We start from the raw sequence: 20631 nt of genomic DNA, 5'->3' as shown, positions 1-20631 counted from the left end.
TTGTTAGGCAAATCATAATCACACGATGTCAGATAATGAAAGGGGGTAGATGAGTCCAAATGTCAGGAAAAAAGAGGGGGCGGATGGAGGTGGGTGGGATGGAAAGTGATGAAATTTTTGTTTAATTCAGTGGGAAGACATCACTTATTTACGTTAGAGATCTGGGAACCATTAGACAAGCAAGGTTTCGCTCAAGCTTAAAGACACTCGATCTAAATAGATCTTAATTAAAATGTAACATGTAAATCTAAGCAAACTGTCAAATTACATTTAATAAAACAGACATCTTTCTTAATAGAAATGCCATCGTTTTTGGGGGGATTTTTTCTTTTCTAGTAACTAAGAGTCCTGTCCCGTTACCATAGCAGGTCCTGTTAGCACTGTACATGTAGCTTTTTACTCTGGCAGCAGTGAAAGCGAATGTGCTCGTATAAGGGCGTGTGTTTTCAAAGAGGCAAAAGGGCTGTTGCTGTGTCAGTTTAATTATTACTGTCATCTCATACCAAGCAAAGCCTCGACAGAATGGTTTGAAAAGAAAAGTAATTTCCTCTCTTTTTAAACTGCATCATACATTTTGGCAGGACCACCTATTGACAAAAAGACATGGCAGGCTCATTTGAATTTTTGCGAGACACACACGAACGCATGCAATCAGACAGCATGCTACCTTGTGTACGCCCACAGCAACGCAACATGCACACAAAGATAAACACGCCACCTGGAGTGTTCATCCTGGTGATATGGGGGAATTGAAATTCACAGGAGTAAGGAGTATCTACTTATCTCTAATGTGTTTTTCCAATTGAGAGACTCCCTGCTACTATGCAAGTTATTTTTCCCTAGAGCTTTTAGTCCCATCTTATTGCTTGGTAAGTTAAACTGCATTAATAATATGTCAGAACTGATTACCAGAGGTAGAAAATAAGTGTTCAAATGTTCGGTAGAGTGCAGTAGAGCGGAAATTACAACAAGCCATATATTCCTTAATGTATTCCTTGAGAAAATGTAATGCTTTGTAACACTTAAATCCAATTATTTTTGTCTGAACCAGATTAATAGGCTCAATTCTGATTGGAGGGAAGTTCAGGTTACCTTATAACTCTATACATGGACACACATGCATACAGTTCATGGACTCATGACGCATATAGTACATGCATACTTGCACATGTTTAAGGACTGACATTTGCAAAAGAAGCAGAATAGGTCAAGGAGCTAATACTTCAAGGTGTCAGCTGAGAAAATGATTAACACTCACACGCACGCACAAAAACAGACCATTACCCACTCACAAATGCTGACAAGTATGTTTGTATCGACAGTGGCTTTTGCAAGCAGCAGCTGACATTTTGTTGGGAGTGTGAGGCTAAGTGATCAGACCTTCAGAGAATGCTATTCTATCATTCCTCTTTCATCCTCCCTTTATTTCACCGTCCTTATCTTTGTTTGTTCCTCGAGTTCTCAGCAAATGTACCTGCCTGCCTGTGTTGCTTCACACACACACACACACACACACACACACACACACACACACACACACACACACACACACACACACACACACACACACAAACACACACACAGAGAAAGAAGACATCCAGGTCCTTTCTGCCTTGCTTCTCTCTCTCAGCCTCTCAGAGATCATAAAGAAGGTTGAATACATGTATACATAATCAATAGCCAACTAGAATGAAGCATAGAATGATATGCAACAGTATGCAATGGCCAGGTGTGTTGCTATGGTGAAGAAAATGATTGGTTGGACTCTAGATTACAGCGTTCACTTCCAAAAACAGTCTGCCTGCACACACAAGCGCAGCAGCGCAACACACAAGCGCACCAGCACATGGCCTGGCTGAAATAAGCTGGCTGATTGCAGTAGTTTTACTGGTAAAGCCATTTGAATGGAAATGTGAAATGGAAGTCTATTACTAAAACTCATAGACATCAGGACCAGCTGTGAAAGAGAGAAATTACTTGCGATAAGAACTTACAATGTGCATCAGTAGAAAGACGTACGAGGAAGCATTGCTGTGTGTGTCTGTGTTTGTGTGTTGAATAGAGATTCCTGAGAGTCAGTCCTGCTGCTCTCGGCCCGAAAATCCAGTTTCTAGTCCTGCTTCTTTATACTGAGAGAATTATTCTAAAAGCTCCTCACAACGCAATATTTATTTTAATCAACAAAAAACACCCCAAAAACAAGGTTACTCCAAATTGTGCTCATTTTTAAAAAATGCGCGCATGCATGAGAATCTTTTTCTCTCTTAAACTGTTCCTCCAGTACTTTGTACACATCAGCAGATCTACTACACCTGTTTAAAAAGCTAGTATATGCTATCAATTGGTACTTTTTTAGTTTCTTAGGAATCTTCCTTGGTAAGGGATCAAGGCTGTAAGGGCGCAGTTATGTGTTAAATCATCATGACTAACACCAGAGGCCCTTAAAGTTTTGTCTTCAGTTCTCAGCCATCGTTAGACTACTTAGTGAGAATAACTGTTAAGACCTCTCAACAGTTAATTTCCATTTTTAACACCGATGACTGGAGCTATCTAAATGTGGACACATTAAAAGAGTTGTTCACTGGCATTACTGGACCTAAGCCCCTGGTGTAAGAGTTGGACAGGTCAGCAACTTTAATTATACATGATTACATTATATTAGTTTTACCTGAGTGATTCAAGTGAGTGCTGACAGAGTATAATATTACTTGTTCTTGCCATACATTTATCATGCTAATGATCTGATAACCAGCAGTTACATAAATGCTCGTTATTCTGTCTGTTAAACTGTAACAAAAGCAAAGATAAACATGAGTAACCTTTGAGTAAAATTATGAATTTGGGCTCTGCAGGGAAAACACCTTGGACTTTGAACTGCTTTAAGGCATGGCTAATTCTCAAAAAATATAATCATCAACTCACATTTTGTGGACCCAGCTAAAGACAATTCAGAGACAGTTTTATGGATCCATTCAGGCAACTGAAGGGGAGAAAAAGCAGCTGACTAAGGTTTTCTTATGGTTTAAACCATTATATCTATAAACTATCTGTTAAGTGAATTTAATGCAAGACTTGCATTAACACAACACATTAACACAACACGCCTACTTCACTTAACAAGGTGTGGGTTAAAATATTTGCTTGGCCTTTGGACAAAGGGTCAAAGGGGAGAGTCCATTTTTCAATTCACATTTCCACACACAACATCCCATAATGAGAAAGAGAAAAAGTGCTTAAAAGTCTTCAAAATGTATTTTTTTTAAATGACATGTGCATTAGTATTCACAGCCTTTGCGTAGCAATTATTTGAAGCACCTTTGGCAGCACAGCCTCAAGTCTTTTTGAGTATAAGGCTGTAAGCTTGGCACACCTGTTTTTGTGCAGTTTCTCCCATTTTTCTTTGTAAATTGGCTCTTGCTCCATCACGTTGCATGGGCAGCATTACTGGCAGATCTCTCCAGAGATGTTTAATGGGGTTCAAGTCTGGGGATTAGCTAGGCCCAGAGTGGTCCTGAAGCCACTCCATTTTTATCATGACTGCGTGCTTAGAGTCATTGTCCGGTTGGAAAATGAACCTTTGCCTCGTCGGACTTCCAGAGTGCATGATGCTGCCACCGCCATGCTTCACTGTGGGGACAGCATATTGGCCAAATGATGAGTGGGTACCCACTCATCATTTGGCCAATACGTCATCAGACCAGGGAATTTTGTCTTTCATATTCTGAGAGTCCTTCAGGTGATGTTTACTGGAGTGGCTTCTACCGACTACTCTACAATACAGGCCAAATTGGTGGAGTAATGCAGAAATAGTTTTCCTTCTGGAAGGTTCTCCTTTCTCCACGAGCAATACTGGAGCTCTGTCAGAGTGGCCTTTAGGGTATTGGTCACTTTTTTGATTAAGGCCTTTCTACCCTGATCATTCAGATTGGCCGAGAGTCCTGGTGCTTCCAAACTTCTTGGATTGACCATAAGAAAGCCTGAGACACATGCATCCTGGAAGCCTAGAACTATACAAGATCAACAGGTTCATCGGGAATTTGATGGGGATATGGCAAACAGCACTACAGGCCAACTTCAAGCCAACAGCACAAATCACCATCAAGTGCGGGATTTACCAAGGAGATGCTCTGGCCCCACTGCTGTTCTACATAGGCCTAAACCCTCTCAGTGAGAAGACAACACTCACTGACAAGATACAGATACCGACTACGGAATGGAGCAATTGTCAGCCACCTCCTCTACATGCCAGGAGCGAACGAGACTTCACTGATCCACACCACTAAGTGTCAACAGAAGTGACATCGGAGAAGTGTAGTTGGATGGTAACAAAGAGAGGGAAGGTAGTCAGAACTGAGGGGGTCGAACTACCAGAAGGCAACGTTGCAGACATCGAGGGCAGCTACAAGTACCTGGGAATCCCACAGGCAAATGGGAACCACTAGGAAAGCTGCAACCACCAAATACTGCACAGAATAAGGCAACTCCTGAGAAGTCAGCTGAATGGGAAGAACAAGATCCAGGCAATCAACACCTACGCCTTGCTGGCAATCAGATACCCACTGCTATAATAAGCTGGTCAAAGCAGGAGACAGAAGAAAAAGAAAGCTCCTGACCATCCATGGAGAGTTTTACCCCAAATCCACCATCTTGAGACTGTATGATCAGAAAGAAGGAAGCCAAGGACTGTGAGTGTCAGAACCACCGTCCAGGATGAGAAAAAGTGGATAAACTGTCTTAAGTTAAATGTTTTGACTTTGTAAGCTCTGAGCACAAATGGACAAATTGGATAATGCAAAAATGACAATTTTATGCATTTAACAATTTTATGCTACCACAAAAACACAAGAAAGAATGAACATGTCTGTAGTGACTCTACATTCAGTAGTGCTGAAACTGTTAATTAGATAGAAGGGGGCCTCTTGCTTTTTCTGCTTTATATGATAAACTCCATCTCTTAAAATTGTTAATTTCCATGATTGTTTTTCATTTGCAAACAGTAGCATCAGCTTGTCTGCTTCTGAAGGATGATTATTCTCATTAGATAGGGTGAAAGAAGGCACAGATATACCCTCACCCACATAGAGGCACGCACAGCAGACGGTAACAGCAAGAGGGCGATAATGGAGTGTATGTGTGTGTGTTCGTGTGTCATCACATGTTGTTGTTGTTGTTGAGTTTATGAGCGAAAAAGTGCATGTGTAAAACAGCATGAACTGATGAAGGAGTTTGTTGTCACAGTGTCCAAAGAACCTAAGGCGGTCATTACTTCTACCGCTGAACCATTAAGGAAAATAGGCTCTTTTCACGAGATCGCCAAATGTCTGTCTTCTATCTGTGTGTGTGTATTTGTGCGTTTCCTGAGGGGTTTTAGTGTAGCCTAAGTGCTAAGGGTGCTTTTAAAGCTGGTCGTAAAGCTTTTTTCTGTATGAAGGTTTCTCCGCCTTTTATTTTGACCCACTAATCAATTCACTTCTTTACTCAAGCTATTCTATTTCTCTTATCTTCTCTACTCCTGTAGAGGCTGGTAGAGGCAGCAGAGGAAGCTCACCTTCAACATGAAGAGGATCCAAACCTACAGGTGTGTATCTCTTGGACACTACTGACAATTCAACCAGCTAAATAATTCTGTCATCAATGATGAAAATAATAAAGAAAAAGTGTCAATTTGCAGCATGTTTTATAAATAAGTGTTTACATTTGTTGTTTAGGTTTGTAATTTTTGTCTGCTGTTATTATAGAGAAATAATAATACTTTTGGTAGTAATATTAATAATAGTAGCAAACCTTATTTCTACTCACAGCTTTGTGAATTGTGTAGTTAATGTCATCTAAAGAACAAAATATGATTACTATTTTTGCAGAGTTACAATTTATTTACATATTTTGTAAAATTAAAATCTATGCATTGTTCTAATACAACTCACAGCTTTTATCCCAACTATAATCCACATTATTATTCAACATCTTATTTAGCATCTTTTGAAGGGGGTCCTGAGTCTTCTGGGCCCTCCAGTACATACCCAGATCACTTCACCTAAAAGGCATCCTGGTCAGATGCCCAAACCACTTCAACTGGCTCCTTTTTAAAGTTAAGGAGTAGCAGTTTTACTCTGAGCCCCTCCTAAATGACCAAAGCGCACATACCCTTTAGGGGATCCCCATTTCCGCCACTCTCTTCCATAATCTTTATTCTTGCGGTCACAACGAGGGATGGTAGGAATAGAGATTAATCTTGATCAATCTTGATTCACTTTCATGAACAGCTCTATTCACCACAACAGACTAGTGTAGCATCCACGTCCCTGTCAAGCCTCTCGATCTTCTGCTTTACTCTTCCTTCATTTGTGAGCAGTAACTGAGATACATAACCGCTTCCACCTGGGGAAACAGCTCGTTCCGAAACCAGAGTAGGAGTGGGCACTGCACCCTTTTAATGCCTGGCCTCAGATTTGCTAATTCGAATCCAAACCACTTCACACTTGGCTGCAAACAGCCCCAGTATAAGCTGGAGGTCATGGCTTGATGAAACCAACAGAATCACATTGTCTGCGAAAAAACAGAGACAAAATTCAAAGACCATCAAATCCTCCCCCCTCCATGCTCTGCCCTCGGCTGCACAAACTATCCATAGAAATTACGAACAGAATCTGTGACAAACAGCAGCCCCTGTGGAGACCAACAACCACTGCACTGCAGGGAGTTATAGTACACAATTTGCCTCATGCTTTTCCAAGGCATGCTGGGACGTGACAGGAGCAAGCAAAGGTAACACCTTTTCCACCCGACCACATCAACAGGTGGAATTTTCCTTCACTCCCAGGAGGATAATTGTGGCTCTAATGGGGGCTTGCAAAGTGCCCATATCAGCTGTAATTTTCGTGTGTAGTATGACTAGGGCATTCCCCTACCGTCTCAGGTAGATCCTGTGATGCTTTCAACATTCTGATAATACCCCTGAACAGGGCGAGGGGTAAGGGGAAACTCTGTGCAATTATACTGCAAATCCTTATTTGTAGTTGAACAAATCTGGAGCCAGTAAAGGCGATGCAGCTGCACCTACAGATGTATAATAACTCAACATTTAATTGCATGGGGGAGGAAACACATCTAGTTTGTCAAATAGATATGTAAAGCAAGCAATAATAGTCATGTTTTTATACCTGGGTATACTCTGTGGGAAACACCTTTTGAGTCTGAAACATAAATCATGAATTATTTATGGCGTTATATCTCTGTCATATTCCCACTCAAACATTCAACACTTTCTAAATGACTCTCTGGGAGTTCCATCCTCACTTCTGCAGACTTGGGCAAATGCATTCAGCTAATCATTTCTGTATACACCCCCCCAAACCAAGCTTCTGCTCTCATGGTTCTGCCTCAAATCCATTTGAGCAGCTTTAATTTTTAGAGTGCAGCTTTGTACTGTGTGTGTGTGTGTGTGTGTGTGTGTGTGTGTGTGTGTGTGTGTGTGCGCGTGCAAGAGAGAGAGGCAGAATAGCTGAATATGTGGCGGGGCGAGTTTGTTCAAGCATCGAGCACATCTCAGAAGTTTCTTAAAGTGGGAGGAGCAACAGCAGAAACTTGAGTTTTAAAGAGGAAATATGATACTAAGTCGACTTGGGAGTATTTGCTGGAAAACGACTTATAAATCGCTTGGCAGCTGTGTTATGTGTGTTAGTGGCAGCAGCAGCGAGCATGTGTTTACTCTGCCAGGTTTTAAAGGTATTACAGTGAATATCCTGTGGTGTCCTGCTGTCATTGGTTATTAAGGAGGATGAGTTGCTAGATTTAACCACTGACTGTTGTCCAGCTCTGCCCCTGTCATTTCTTTTTTTTATGTTCTTGTTTTTTCCACAAACTGAAATTTCCTTCCTTTGATCTGTAAAGGAAAATTACACCATTTAACACTCTGACCGTGCTTTAAAACAATGCTCACGCCCAAGCGCACACATGCACTGACATATAGAAGACAAAACAAATAAGAGAAACCACTCCGTTTAACTAATAATTTATTCATGAAACGAGGGCAAGCAAACAAAACTGTCTCCTTCAATATTGGGTTGAAAGTATTGTCTATAGTTCTGCATGTTTTTGTGGTCATGTGCATTTGATATTTATGGAGTACTGGGTTTGTCTTTTTGTTTGCTATGCAGCTTAATATGCAATAACATCGTGTGGGGTCACAGTGGTGCTTTATGCTGATAATTACTTGCTAGTGATGAGATGAGCATCCTTTTGTTTTAGCTTTAATGCTTTTTAGCTTCAGACGTTGATACTGGCTAATAAAAACAGTAAATTGAGCATTTTGCATTTTCTGATATACAGTTATCAAGATACCTTATACTACCACACCTATATGATGTATCTGGAGACAAAGAGAAGACAAAGGGAAAGAAAAGGAAGCTGGTGAGAGGGACTGAAGAAAGGAAATATAAACCTGTAATTTGACCTAACTAAAGAATATTGTTGCCCACTCTGACTTCTGTCTTGTCACTGGTAGGAGCAAAGCAAAAATAGCATTAGTAGCACAACTGGAAATAGAGTACTCTACATTTTCCGTACTACATTTTTTCAGATATTGCCCCAAACTGGCAGAAGATGGGTACAAACTGAGCAACAAACTGAAGAAACCAACTGGAGTACAGCTCAAACAGTACACCGTGCAAACCCAGCTGACTGAGAAGTCTGTTGTATTTTGGAAGGAATATACTCAACAGCTGCAGACACCAAAACCTGTTGTGGAAGACAAAAATAAAACAAAACACAGAGTCTGAAAAAGGTTTTTAATTTCAACATGCAATGAAAATACTTTGCTAACTGTGGTTTCTTCAGTAACAACCAGCTCAGTTTCTTTTATACCTGCACAGCAAACTCAGTATCTCTCGTGGTCGTGCTGTGCGTCACTTCTAAACGAATAATTCATTGATCACTAACAGCAGAGGGGGATCAAAAGACACATGTGATTACCTTGTTTATTTTATAAAAGAAATGTTTAAATGCCGTTCAATCTGATCGTCGTATCTTGTTCATCTTTCTCCCTTCATCATCACCCTGTTCTTACAGGTATCACTGAGATGACCTCAGTCATAATATTTAGACAACTTTGTGTTGTCCTAACAAATATATCGGTACATTTTAAATTTCACAGACAAAGACAGACTTTGCATCGTGTGACGACCTCATACGTATAATAATCATCTTTATCGGGCTCATCATGGTAGTACTAGATCATTGTCTTTGCTCAGCATGCTTGTTAGTGTGCCTATGTTTGGTTTATCTGATGGCTCATCTATGGGTAACTGGGCTAATATGTTACGTAATTAAATTAAATATTTCTTTTTATTGTAAATTGTGTTTAAATTGTCTGAGTGAAATGATTAAGCATCCCTGAGGTGTGATCATGAAATGCAGAAGCCGTTTACCTGCATGTGAACATGCATGTATATTATTGCAGCACTGTCCGTGTACACCTGTGTAGGTGTGCATGGTTCATGTCTGCACTGCTCTGATGGTGGCATTTCTAATAGCGCGTTTTACTGCAGAACATGGTGAATAGATGGTAATTATTGCCAGCTGTGCTAAAAATACCACATCCTGTAGGGTGAAACCTCCTCCATCACTATTCTGAGTTTATTATAAAATGTTTGTGGTTTATTGCCATTGGATACATATTTGGCTGGCAGCGATTTGATAGGAATTTCCTTATCTATCCTTTCCAGAGCTCTTCTGCTTCCATGTGAAATTGGCACGGTAATCTGCTGCGATTTTCCTCTCTCACTCTTTTACCCGCATTGCTCATGTACTGTAAATAGGAAAGCAGAGAGCAGTCTCCCATGCACTCTGCAGCCAGCGAATCCTTCCTTGGAGGTTGGAAACAAACAGCCGATTGCTAAGCTCGATGTTGACTGAAAATGTGGCCCCAGTCAGGCGGGAGCAGTGAGAAAGAAATGCTTAATCTGTTTTTTGTTCTCATACTCCCGTGTCTGGGGCATTATCGTAGACTGCAGAGAGGCAGCCACTTGCTTGTTGCTTAATAATATCAAAAATGTTTTGACCCATGTCTCTGTCTGTGTTTTCAAAGTAGTGCCTGCTTCAGTGTCCTGTCACATGTAGGGCACTTATGTGACTTTTTTAAAAATAGCTATTTAATCAAGACTAGGCTTTGAACACATTGTATATTACCCAGTTACACACAACTGGTTGAGACAGATGGGTAAACTACCCTGAGCCTGGTTCTGCTGGAGGTTTCTTCCTGTTAAAAGGGAGTTTTTCCTTCCCACTGTCACTTATAGGGGATTGTTTGATTGTTGGTTTTGTACCTTACAGTATGAAGTGCCATGAGAGTCTGCATGAATAAACATGAATTGAACTGAAGTGAAACTTGCACACAAAGTAGTCTGAAGTACTTTGTTAACAGTGTCACAGAAAATGGTTCAAAAAGGTTCCCCACAGAGACAGAAACAGTGCTGATTGTTGAGTGAGGCAGTGGAGGTTTGTAATATTATCTCCTCAGCAACAAGCACAGAGCATCAAGACACTGCCAGTTAGACCCCATGTTGCTTAAAGCTAAACTTTGATCAAAGTGAAGCATGTAAGTTTGTACATTTTTCATTAATATGGGTGAACGTTAGTTCAGTAACAATACCAAAACAGCATAATGTGAAACAACACTGTAGAATATTATTAAGTGAGAATAAAGAAAAGACTTAAGTCACCTCAAACTATTTGCAAGCATCGAACTATTTTCTGTCAAAAGGCAAAATGCAGCTCAAGTATCAAACTTGGAAGCAAAGTCTTCAATGTTGTTCTTCATGCTTTGTCTGCCAATAAACTTAAGTTGTACCTACTGGTACATTTTTACATTTACCCGCAAGCTAACATTAAAACTAAGAAAACCAAGTGGATTTAAATATTTGATGCAAACAAACTTTGTTAATCACTTTTTCCTCTATATTTCTACAAGCTCCAAGAGAAAAGGTCAGATAAACGCAGATCATTTCTATGTTGTGAGGTGTGTTTGTGCATTATACCCCCATGTGGCTTCTATAGACTTCCAGACATGTTTGACTCCAAGTTGGTGAGCACACAGTTTAAGCTGCGTGAAGTAGGATTTCAAGTAAGGTATATAAACTCTTACTTGGCCTTTTCCTCCAAGTTATTTACTCAGTCTGCTGTCTTGTTTACCCCCTGATTACTTATATCCATGCCCCCGGTTGTTTTCGACTCACATTTTCACACTCTGGGACTCTTCTTCCTTTCCAAACTGTGGCAAAAAGAGCAGGGAGGTGAGCGGGGAAAAGAGTCTAAGTCAAGATTACATTTAAACGTGAGCACCAGAGGGTGGGGCATCATGGTCAATCCTTTCCAAATCACATGTTGTGTCTTTTTCTCTTGAGGCTGTTGATCCACTGTCTGACTCTCTGCAGGAAAAATATTAAAATCAACAAAAGCCTTCAGATATATGGCTTAACTGTACTAAAGTGCATCGGTGCTCCTCTAGGAGGCAAATGAAACTTTTGCAGTGTGTTTGCTTTTTAGTTTTTTTTTCATTGACAAGCAATATTTTGACCTGATCTTGATCTGTGACTAACAAAATGAACACGGGCTGATAGAAATGTACCACACTCAACACAGTTTCCATTGTCTGGTGTGCAGCCAGTGTTAGAGAGACGGCCACTTTGTAATTCTAGAGACAAAATCAGCATTATGTGCTTCTATTTGTAAGACATTCCTGCAAAAGTTGCACAAATCTTCACATGTAGAACATTGTGGAATGTCCAGAGAAACACTGGAGCACATTTACTAAAATAGCAGAAGCACAAAATGCAGGTCAGAACCACCAAAGAGAGGACAAAACAGCATCGGAGACACAAAATCATGAATTTCAAAATCACCTAAATCACCCTTCTTCTCCATTCTGATTGGCAGTTCGAACTTGACCATGTCTACATGTCTAAATGCATTGAATAGCTGCCATCTGATTAGTTAATTACAGAATTAATGAGCAATTGAACAGGTGTACCTAACGAAGTGGTTGGTGAGCATTTGTTAAAAGGCTAATTTTCACTTAGCGATCAGTCTCATGGTTCTATATGTTCAAAAGTCGAGCCAAAGAATTAAAGGCAGACAGTGATTGTTTTTGTAAATCCACTGATCGTGTGATTATATCAGTGCCATAATAATATTTTAATGTGAGGTGGTACATGTTACACAATAAATGTATCCTTTTTGGCTTGCATTTTGAAAAAGGGAACTGAAAAGGCTCCACTTTTTACCTTTTGCTAACCCTTTATTCATCCTCTCCCTCTTTGTCTGTCCCACACTAAGTGAGTGGGTGCTGATGCTACAATCTCTCAACGTAATGCACCGCAGCGTTAAAGATCAGGTTGTTAACACTACGATCTGGGACTGCATTAGCGGCACTGGGCTCTCCTTTACTGTACTGCTGGAATGGCATAATTGATGTACTCAACACAGACACCCACACTTGGACACACACACACACACTTGGACACACACACACACACACTTGGACACACACACACACAGTTATACATCATGGTTTGCCCTGGACTCCATTCAGACACCCACACTCGCTCTTGCACTATTGAAAATGTGCAATTTTAATCAAAATTAAAGACAACATACTGTGAATATGAATGAGTTTGTTAGCAGATTAATTAGCTGTGTTATGTCTTTACTTTTTTTAAGCATTGTGTTTTCTGTACTTTGAACTGCTGTTGCCTCTGGTGACTTATCTTTTTCATTTCTGTTTTTCAAAACAATTAACACTTAACATCTGCACAGCTCTAATTGTGTCTTTCAACTGAGTCGTCATTAAGTGTTGCTCTGTGTCTTCTAGGTGGCCACTTCTACAAGAAGCCTTTGTTGTTTAAGTGTATATAGAGAGGTCACAATGTTTAAAATGTCATTTAAAAAAGTAATAATTTTAATGGGAACCTCAAAGTAATCAGAAATAATCATAAAGAATACACAGAAACACTTCTCACTTCTATTTTGTTTCAAATTTGAGCATTTTTTAGTTGCTTTTCTTCCATCTGAGCTGCAATCAGATGACACCTTAATTTACTCGACTCTTTAGTGCTATGAGAAAGTGACAGACAAGCAGAGCAGTGCTTACTGCAGCTGCATCCAGACTGAAAGAGATTATCTCATCACGCATCACCTATTAGCTGATTGCTGGTCGCTTGCAGATGTTGCACACTCTGGTTGCCTAGGTAACTCTTTAATATATTTATTACTAGGTCAAAACTATACTCTGCTCTCATTGTCACTGGCTTCAATCGCTCACCTGGAACTGGAGAAAATTTTACTCTTGGGAGCTGGACACTTGCTGTTGTCAGTGATTATGCTGCTAATGATGACTTGAAGTTACAAATTACAATTAACCTTAAAAGGTATCTGATTAACCCACCGCTGGGCCAACACTGATTGAAAGCATCAAATCACTGCAACTTTATCATGATACAGAGTTTGCTTAAAATAAATTGAAGAGTTTTTCATGTCTGTGTAGTTGTAGTGTCAGTGATAGGTAGCAGATTTGAAAGCACGTTTCAGGAGGGAAAATGAGGCCAATAATTGGAACGGGCTAAGACATATCAATATGTCTGAGTGGATGACTGTAAAAAAAAGAAAGATCCAATTTACTGATGCAACAGAATGGTAAGGAGGCAAGCATGGGAAAATGTGTTTCAAATCCACAGTGAAAAACTGTTTGTTGGAGTGGGGTACAAAGAGAAAGCAGCAGACATGCTGCGCACTCTGGTTTCCACCTTCATGAAGAGGTATACAATCCCCAGCAGTAATGCCTGCTAACATACAGTATGTCAAAACCTTACATAAGAAGCACTTAAAGGCAGTTGAAGTGCAAATAGTGCTGAGTGTTATGGACTTAACCTTCACAGTCCCTGAGCTCAAACATATCTGAACATTTATGGGGCACTCGGTAACTGAAAACGCCAGCCATTCCTCATATCGCTATAACAACTGGATAACAACACCGTTATTGAGTTTTTATTCCAGATCTAGTTCAAATAAGGCAAAGGTATTCTAAAACCCCGAATCTTTTTATTCGATTCGATTACTCAAGGCAAGGCAAGTTTATTTATATAGCACAATTCAACAGTGCAAAGTGCTTTACAGAGGCATTAAAAAACAAAAACAAATAAAAAGCATGATTTAAAATGGAAAAAAACAAAAAACAAACAAAAAACACGAGATAAAATCAGTAGTTAAAATGTAAGTTTTGAAATTTAAACTTAAAAGTAAAACAGTGTGGATTTGGTGCTTTATTCCAATATAGCTGAGAACAGCGGAGTCTTCAAGCTGGATTTAAATAAACTGAGTGTTTCAGCTGATCTGAGGCTTTCTGGGAGTTTGGAGCATAAAAGCTGAATGCAGCTTCTCCATGTCTGGTTCTGACTCTGGGAACTGATAAACTAAACTCACTAACTCACTAAAATAAAAAAACAACTCTGAAGTGTTTATAGTTTAATCATAATAATAGTAATAATGCTAATTTGTATTTTACAACAGGTGGATTTTTAAAAAAAATTCCACCTGTTGTACAGGCAGGGAATGAACAGGCAGATGGGAGGGATATTAGTCTGTGACAACCTGGAAGTGCAACAGTTTTCCCACAGATATCGCTGATGATACTAGCCAAGTCACATAAATGCAGAAGGGAGCCAATGGGAGCTGAACACCAGGAAGAGACAGAAGGCGGTGAGGAATGCACAACAAGCTAACAATGGGAAATAAGAAGCAGCCTGAGCAGGAACACAAAAGGGGAAAATTGAGTTGAGAGGCAGAAAAGCAAGTAAATGAGAGAGAAACGGTGCAAAACACAGAGTGAAGACACAATGGAGCTTTACCTTAAGCACGTGCAGTCACTTTAGCTTCTATGTGCCAGATATTAGTGTGTGCATCTATGGGCTGTGTACATGAAACTCCCGTTTTGTTAGTATTGGCCTTAAATGCTCAACATGCTAAGTAGAGATCAAGTCTGCTGTGAAGTGGGTTTTACAAGCTCCTCTGCAATGTTGGCTAGCAAAGAAATCTTATGATATCCTACTCAATGTTTAACTCCCCGTAGCTTTTGCTTGTTGCTTCATTAACACAAAACTGTTAAATGATTTAACTCATTCACTGCCAGCCATTGGCAGTGAATGAGTTAAACCCATTGACTCATTCACTGCAATTGACGGCTATAGACGTCAATGGCAGTGAATGAGTTAATATAATAATGTTATAATATTATATATTATATTATCTTTTACAGTGTTCACAGCAGTTTTGCTTTGCCAGGATCAACAATAAGTAATGCAAATTTAAAACGTGAAAAATGATTTAAATGAAGACTTGATTGAATATTTAACAGCCACAAACGCAACAGTTGTAATTTTCATTACTGCCATTCACACAGTCTTTGTGCGATGCATGTATTTCTTCTGGAGCTCGACTCTGAGAGGTTTAAGTGCTGTGGCCGAGGAACTCAGACCTTCTTTACCAGTGGATAAAGGTACAGTTAGATCAAGTACAATCAAAAAAAATAATAAAAAATCTTGCTATCATTTACAATCACACCTGATTTCTCGATTTCTAATGTGAGGGAGATTCTGAGTTCCAGATCAAGTGGTATTGTAGACAAGATATATATTATAATACATTATTGGAATGACATATAGCTGTGAACACAGGCTAATGTATCATTCACAGTTCTGCACATATCTATTTTTAATATTTTCTGTTTGTCCCTCTCAGCAGCTTCATCTCGTCTCCGTTCCTGATTTTGTTCTATAATTATCATTAAGCAGTGAAAATTTATCCTGTTTCACTGCATTTGTATTTGTTAACAGCCTGTTTGTTTCATGGTTACAGGCTTAAAGAAAACCCTTTAAAATATCCTCGCACTTCCTTAAAGGCACATTTTGAAGTGATTCCCCAAAGCAAGACAGACATGAAAATGCTGATGTCAGAGTCAGCTCATTTAAATCCTGTTCATTTTGTTGGACTGGAAAACACAGGTACCGCACTGGTTGTAGAAAATAGATGATATTCCAAACATCATAAAGGTCAATGTGCCCACGATTTCTTCTTACAAGTCAAGTCCCCAACATTAGTGAGTTGCATACTAATGTACTTGTACTGTAACTAAATGCTTACGGATGCAATCTCATGCAGTGGCTGATGTTATAATGTTGTGTTTGCTTAATCTGCTCGCTGCTCCGTATGTTTTGGTCATTTCATCTTTTTTTTCCCTCTCATGCTAAAATGCTTGGTCTGATCTTTTTAAGTTTGTGTTCATGCAGGAATAGAAAGATTCAGGTAAAAGCCTAAAAATATGGAACAGAATATGCAACACTGATCTCCTCACCTTGAAATGGCAGTGTTCCCCTTGATAAAAGGCTAATAAGTCTAATCAGGCCTGATTAATTACACCGATAGGCACTGTTGTTGCCAGCCTAATTGATGGCTTTATCTGTGTTTTGCTCTGTGCTGAAGGGATGATGGTGCTTCACAGAGACGCTAGAAAGATTTAGCCCAAATGAAGGTTATTGGTGCCAGAACAGAGAACTGGGTTGATGGGGCAAAGGGTTCCTCCATCCCATGTAGAAAAGGGCCTACTGAGGTACGTTGTAGGTCTATGGGCTAAGTGCTTGCCTCCATACAGACTGACTCTTCAGTCTGCTGTCTTTTCAGTTACAGCTCATGCCTCAGGAAGTCCAGAGAGTGTCTGTGCCCCTCCGAATGATAGCACATGTACGGAGGCTTTGTATTAGACTTGAGGGAACGGCTTTTCATTTTTGTCAAGAGCCCTTTTCAGACCTTATTCTCTTTGATTACAAGAGAAATCATTGTGACTGTGAGCCATGTAATCGCCACTGCACACCTGCCCAGGGGAGTGTTGCTGCTGCTGCTGCTGAGAATAAACACAAAGTAAAGGATGTAGATGTTTCAATTCAAGTAAGAAAGAAATTAAGCAGAGCTTAAAAGCATTTGTTATTCTAAGGACCCACATATTTGTAATCGTTTTGAAGAAAACTGTATTTTGTTTAAATTAAATGTAGGGGTGGTGGTTTGAATGTCAAAATCAATGTGGCATCACTTGGGAGTTTTTGGCCACACTTGTAAACAATCCTGAAAAGGATAAGTGGAAGAGGATGGATGACATTTGTTTTATTTGGGCACAGTTTCACAACTAAAGACTGTTTTTATATCAAAAATAGTGTCAAGTCATGAAGAACATTTAAACATGCTGCTTTCAGCTTTTTGTTCCTCTGTATGTGTCCGTATAGTTTATTTCCATGTAAACACTGAGATGTTTTTCACTTGCTTCACTGTGTTCATCTGATTGTTGTCGTTTGTTCTGCTTTAACTGTAGCCTTTGCAGGCATTGCCCTGCATGGCATCTCAGACTTAAGAGCCTTTGGGATGCTGGGAGTCATGTGCTCTATATTTATCCAGCTTTATGATTTATTAATAGTCTCCCCAGTATGCGCAGTACTAAAAATACACCAGAGCCAGTACATCTAGCTAGAAAGGGAGTGTTCAGAGGTTTGAGGAGAGATCTGTCAACTCAGCAGCTTTCCACTGTAACAACATGCACGTCTGGGATCGTCCAAGGATTCAGGTTACCACAGTACGCAATATCGACTCTGTGTGGCAGCTTCAGGGACTGTTTAGCTGTGTTGTGTATGTTATGTTGTGTGTGTGCCTTGTTTTATGTCTGTTTCTCTCTCTTTCTGTCTCTTTCTAGTATGAATACTTTAATGCAGTGCTGATCAATGAGGTGGATGAGGAGGGGAACAGTGTAGAGCTGGGAGGGGAATTTATCCTGCAACCCAATGACCATTTTAACAACTTGTCAGTCAACCTCAACCTCAGCGTGGTGCAAGTGCCCACCAACATGTACAACAAAGGTACGTTCACGACCCCAATGTAAAGTAAAAGTGCTTCAAAATGCATGTGCACAATACTGGCTTGGTTTAACCCTTAAATGGGTGAGAAAAGATATGTGGCAACTAAATGGACATCAAAATTGGCCTCGCCATGACTCAGGGTGTAGAACCACATGGATTTCTCCCAGCCAATCAGCAAAGATCAGGTTATATGACAGTGACACAATTGTATCTGACCAATCAGTAATGGCCTGGAGCATTTCAGACATCAGTGTTGTTTTACAATTTGAGATACTAGGTTTTTCGCCCCTACCTACTCTCACACCTGTGGTCCTAACATCAGAACAAGCTGTGGTATGTGGATGAAACCCATGTTTTTATAGTTCAGCAGTTAATCTACATGTTGAGATCACTTTTGTTGTTGTTGTGTCACAAAAACGACTAAAAACACTGGTCTAAAAATGTGGAATCAGAAACACAGTTGGTGTGTGAGCTGATGCGCATGTCCGGAGGCAGATTTGAATTCATTAACTTTAACTATTTGGATCATCCCTGCCACACACTGACTTAATTAGCAGTTAAATAATTAGACTTCCACTACCACAACTCGAGAAGTCATGGCCTTGTACAAGGCTCAGCGGACAGCGTGAATGTCATGTCAACTTAACCAAGCTAACAGAGGCAAAGAAATTATAGGGCGAGAGCGAGAAGGGAAGAGGGAGACGTAAATGAGAAAGAAAGTAGGTTAAGTCAGACTGATGGAAGGTCTGAGCAACAGATTAATTGCAGCTAGGTGGAAAACAGAGAGGAAGGAAGTGAGAGTGACAGGAGGTGAATGAATGAAATGAAATGAATGAAAGTGCTAGGAGCTGGGGTTGGCAGGCTTGTAGGCTGATACAGCGAGAGCAAAAGTAATTTTGATTTGATTCACAGGCAAATGAGTAGAGTTACACACACATTCATACAAGCTAATACACACACGCAGCTTTAAAGATTTTACTTTTGCGAGATTTGTTCGTGGGTAGCAATAACTTCAGCAAATTAGCTGGAACTTCAGGGAGCTTTTCAAGATTTCAAGCCTCACTTTTCTGTTAAAAGACATTTACGTCTCTTTTATATGTCCTTAGAGTAAGAAAATGTATGTGTACAATTATTTAAAGCATTTGCAACCATTATTGTAATAAATTTTAATTTTGTGAAAATTGCATGTGCATGTCTTTAATGCAGGATTTGCACTTTTTATGTTTAATGTTACAGGATGCTAGCTAGCACTATATTTTATTTTATTTTATTTATTTACAAGTATCACAATCTTACAGAAAGGGGGCTCGCAGGTGTTCAGACAGAAAATAGCCCTGTGCTGGAAAACACAAGGTGCTATATCAGGGCAGGTTTGGGCTACAGGTGCAGCTGAGAGGATGAAAAATGATCCAAGAAGGCCAGTTTTAGTAACAAATCTAAGGTTTGAAGGGTCATCTGATGCTATTGCACTGCGCAGTGTTTCGGGTCATTGTAATGCAAGTTTTTAGAACTTTTTAAAAATCTATAGCAGGCAGTCTAACAATCTTACTAAAATCAGAAGGTAATCTTTCAATAATCTTTTCTTCAGTATATTAAACTGATAATGATTCTGAGCAAAGTTCTGGGATGAAAAAGCAGTTTTCCCCACACAGTCAGTCGCAGTCATCTCAACCTGTTCATAATGCTGCTGAAGAGCTGCTTGTAGCCTCTGTACTTCGTAAATTGTTTGGCATGAGCTGTGATGAATCGCAGTTTAGGTCCATGGCAGCAGAGAGCTCTCCCCCTCTCCAGAGATTAATCGCAAAAGGAGCTCGCCACTTTCAAACATCCATCTTTCAAAAATATATCTCACACAGTCATTTTTATGATGCTGAATGACAGAAACGTGACATGGAAAAGTAAACCTATGCACACATTTAAAGGGGGTCACAACAGTCCACGTATGTAAATCCAGTACGTATATTCACACATACACAGAGCAAATGCTTTTCCAATTCTCTCCCTTCATGGTTTCTTACTCGTGATATTTAGCTTTCCTCCTTGATCAGTGGACGTAACCTAATAACACGAATGATGAAAATAGCCTGAATCGTGTGATTCAGGATAATAAAAGTAATATTTGTGCACATGAACATGTGTATATATAGTGTACAATGCTGTAATGATCGTGGCAGCTTCTTAGACTGAAGTGGAGTGCATTAGCTGAGATGAATTTAAATGACAGCTAATGGGGAAGTAGAGCCCATACTTCCTTCCTCATCATGAGCTGAGATTGTAATAGACACTCAAACTGCACCAGAAGTGACTATTGTTGTGTAAATATGGCCTGGATCAAATCCAGCCTCCTCTCAACTCCACTTCATAGAGGTGGATGGGTGTTTACTATCAAGAGAGGGCTTTAGTGTGCTAGCTTCCAGAAGAATAATTCAATCATGGCTTATTGGCATGACTGTTGACAGCAGAACAATGCTGGCAACGTAGACAATGATGGGGAATCTGTTATCTGCTTTTCTTTCTCTTTGTCCATTAGGTGCTTGTCTGTCTGTCTCCCAGTAATTTTCTAGCTCTTTCTATCTGCCTTCCTGTCTTTCTTACTGCAGTCTAAAGGGTATATTTTGTGTCTGTCCTGCCATACACTTGTGTCTATCTGTCTGTTCATCCTTTTCTGCTCCCGTCTTCCTCGCCC

General features: G+C 39.9%; 1 protein-coding gene across 3 annotated transcripts in view; it reads left to right on the top strand.

The window, feature by feature from the left end:
* Positions 1-20631, top strand: part of cacna2d3a (calcium channel, voltage-dependent, alpha 2/delta subunit 3a) — a 117278-nt gene that overhangs the window by 36321 nt on the left and 60326 nt on the right. For all 3 annotated transcript variants that reach the window (XM_040047584.1, XM_040047582.1, XM_040047583.1), the window contains exons 4-5: positions 5519-5578; positions 17783-17945. In XM_040047584.1, coding sequence (XP_039903518.1) covers positions 5519-5578; positions 17783-17945 — 223 coding nt within the window. The remainder of the gene's footprint in view (positions 1-5518; positions 5579-17782; positions 17946-20631) is intronic.

The sequence above is a fragment of the Simochromis diagramma genome, unplaced genomic scaffold (assembly GCF_900408965.1).
Source record: "Simochromis diagramma unplaced genomic scaffold, fSimDia1.1 OVJJ01000387.1, whole genome shotgun sequence".
In the NCBI taxonomy this organism is placed as follows: Eukaryota; Metazoa; Chordata; class Actinopteri; order Cichliformes; family Cichlidae; genus Simochromis; species Simochromis diagramma.
The sequence above is the reverse complement of the archived record's forward strand: the minus strand, read 5'-3'. Positions and strand labels throughout refer to the sequence as shown.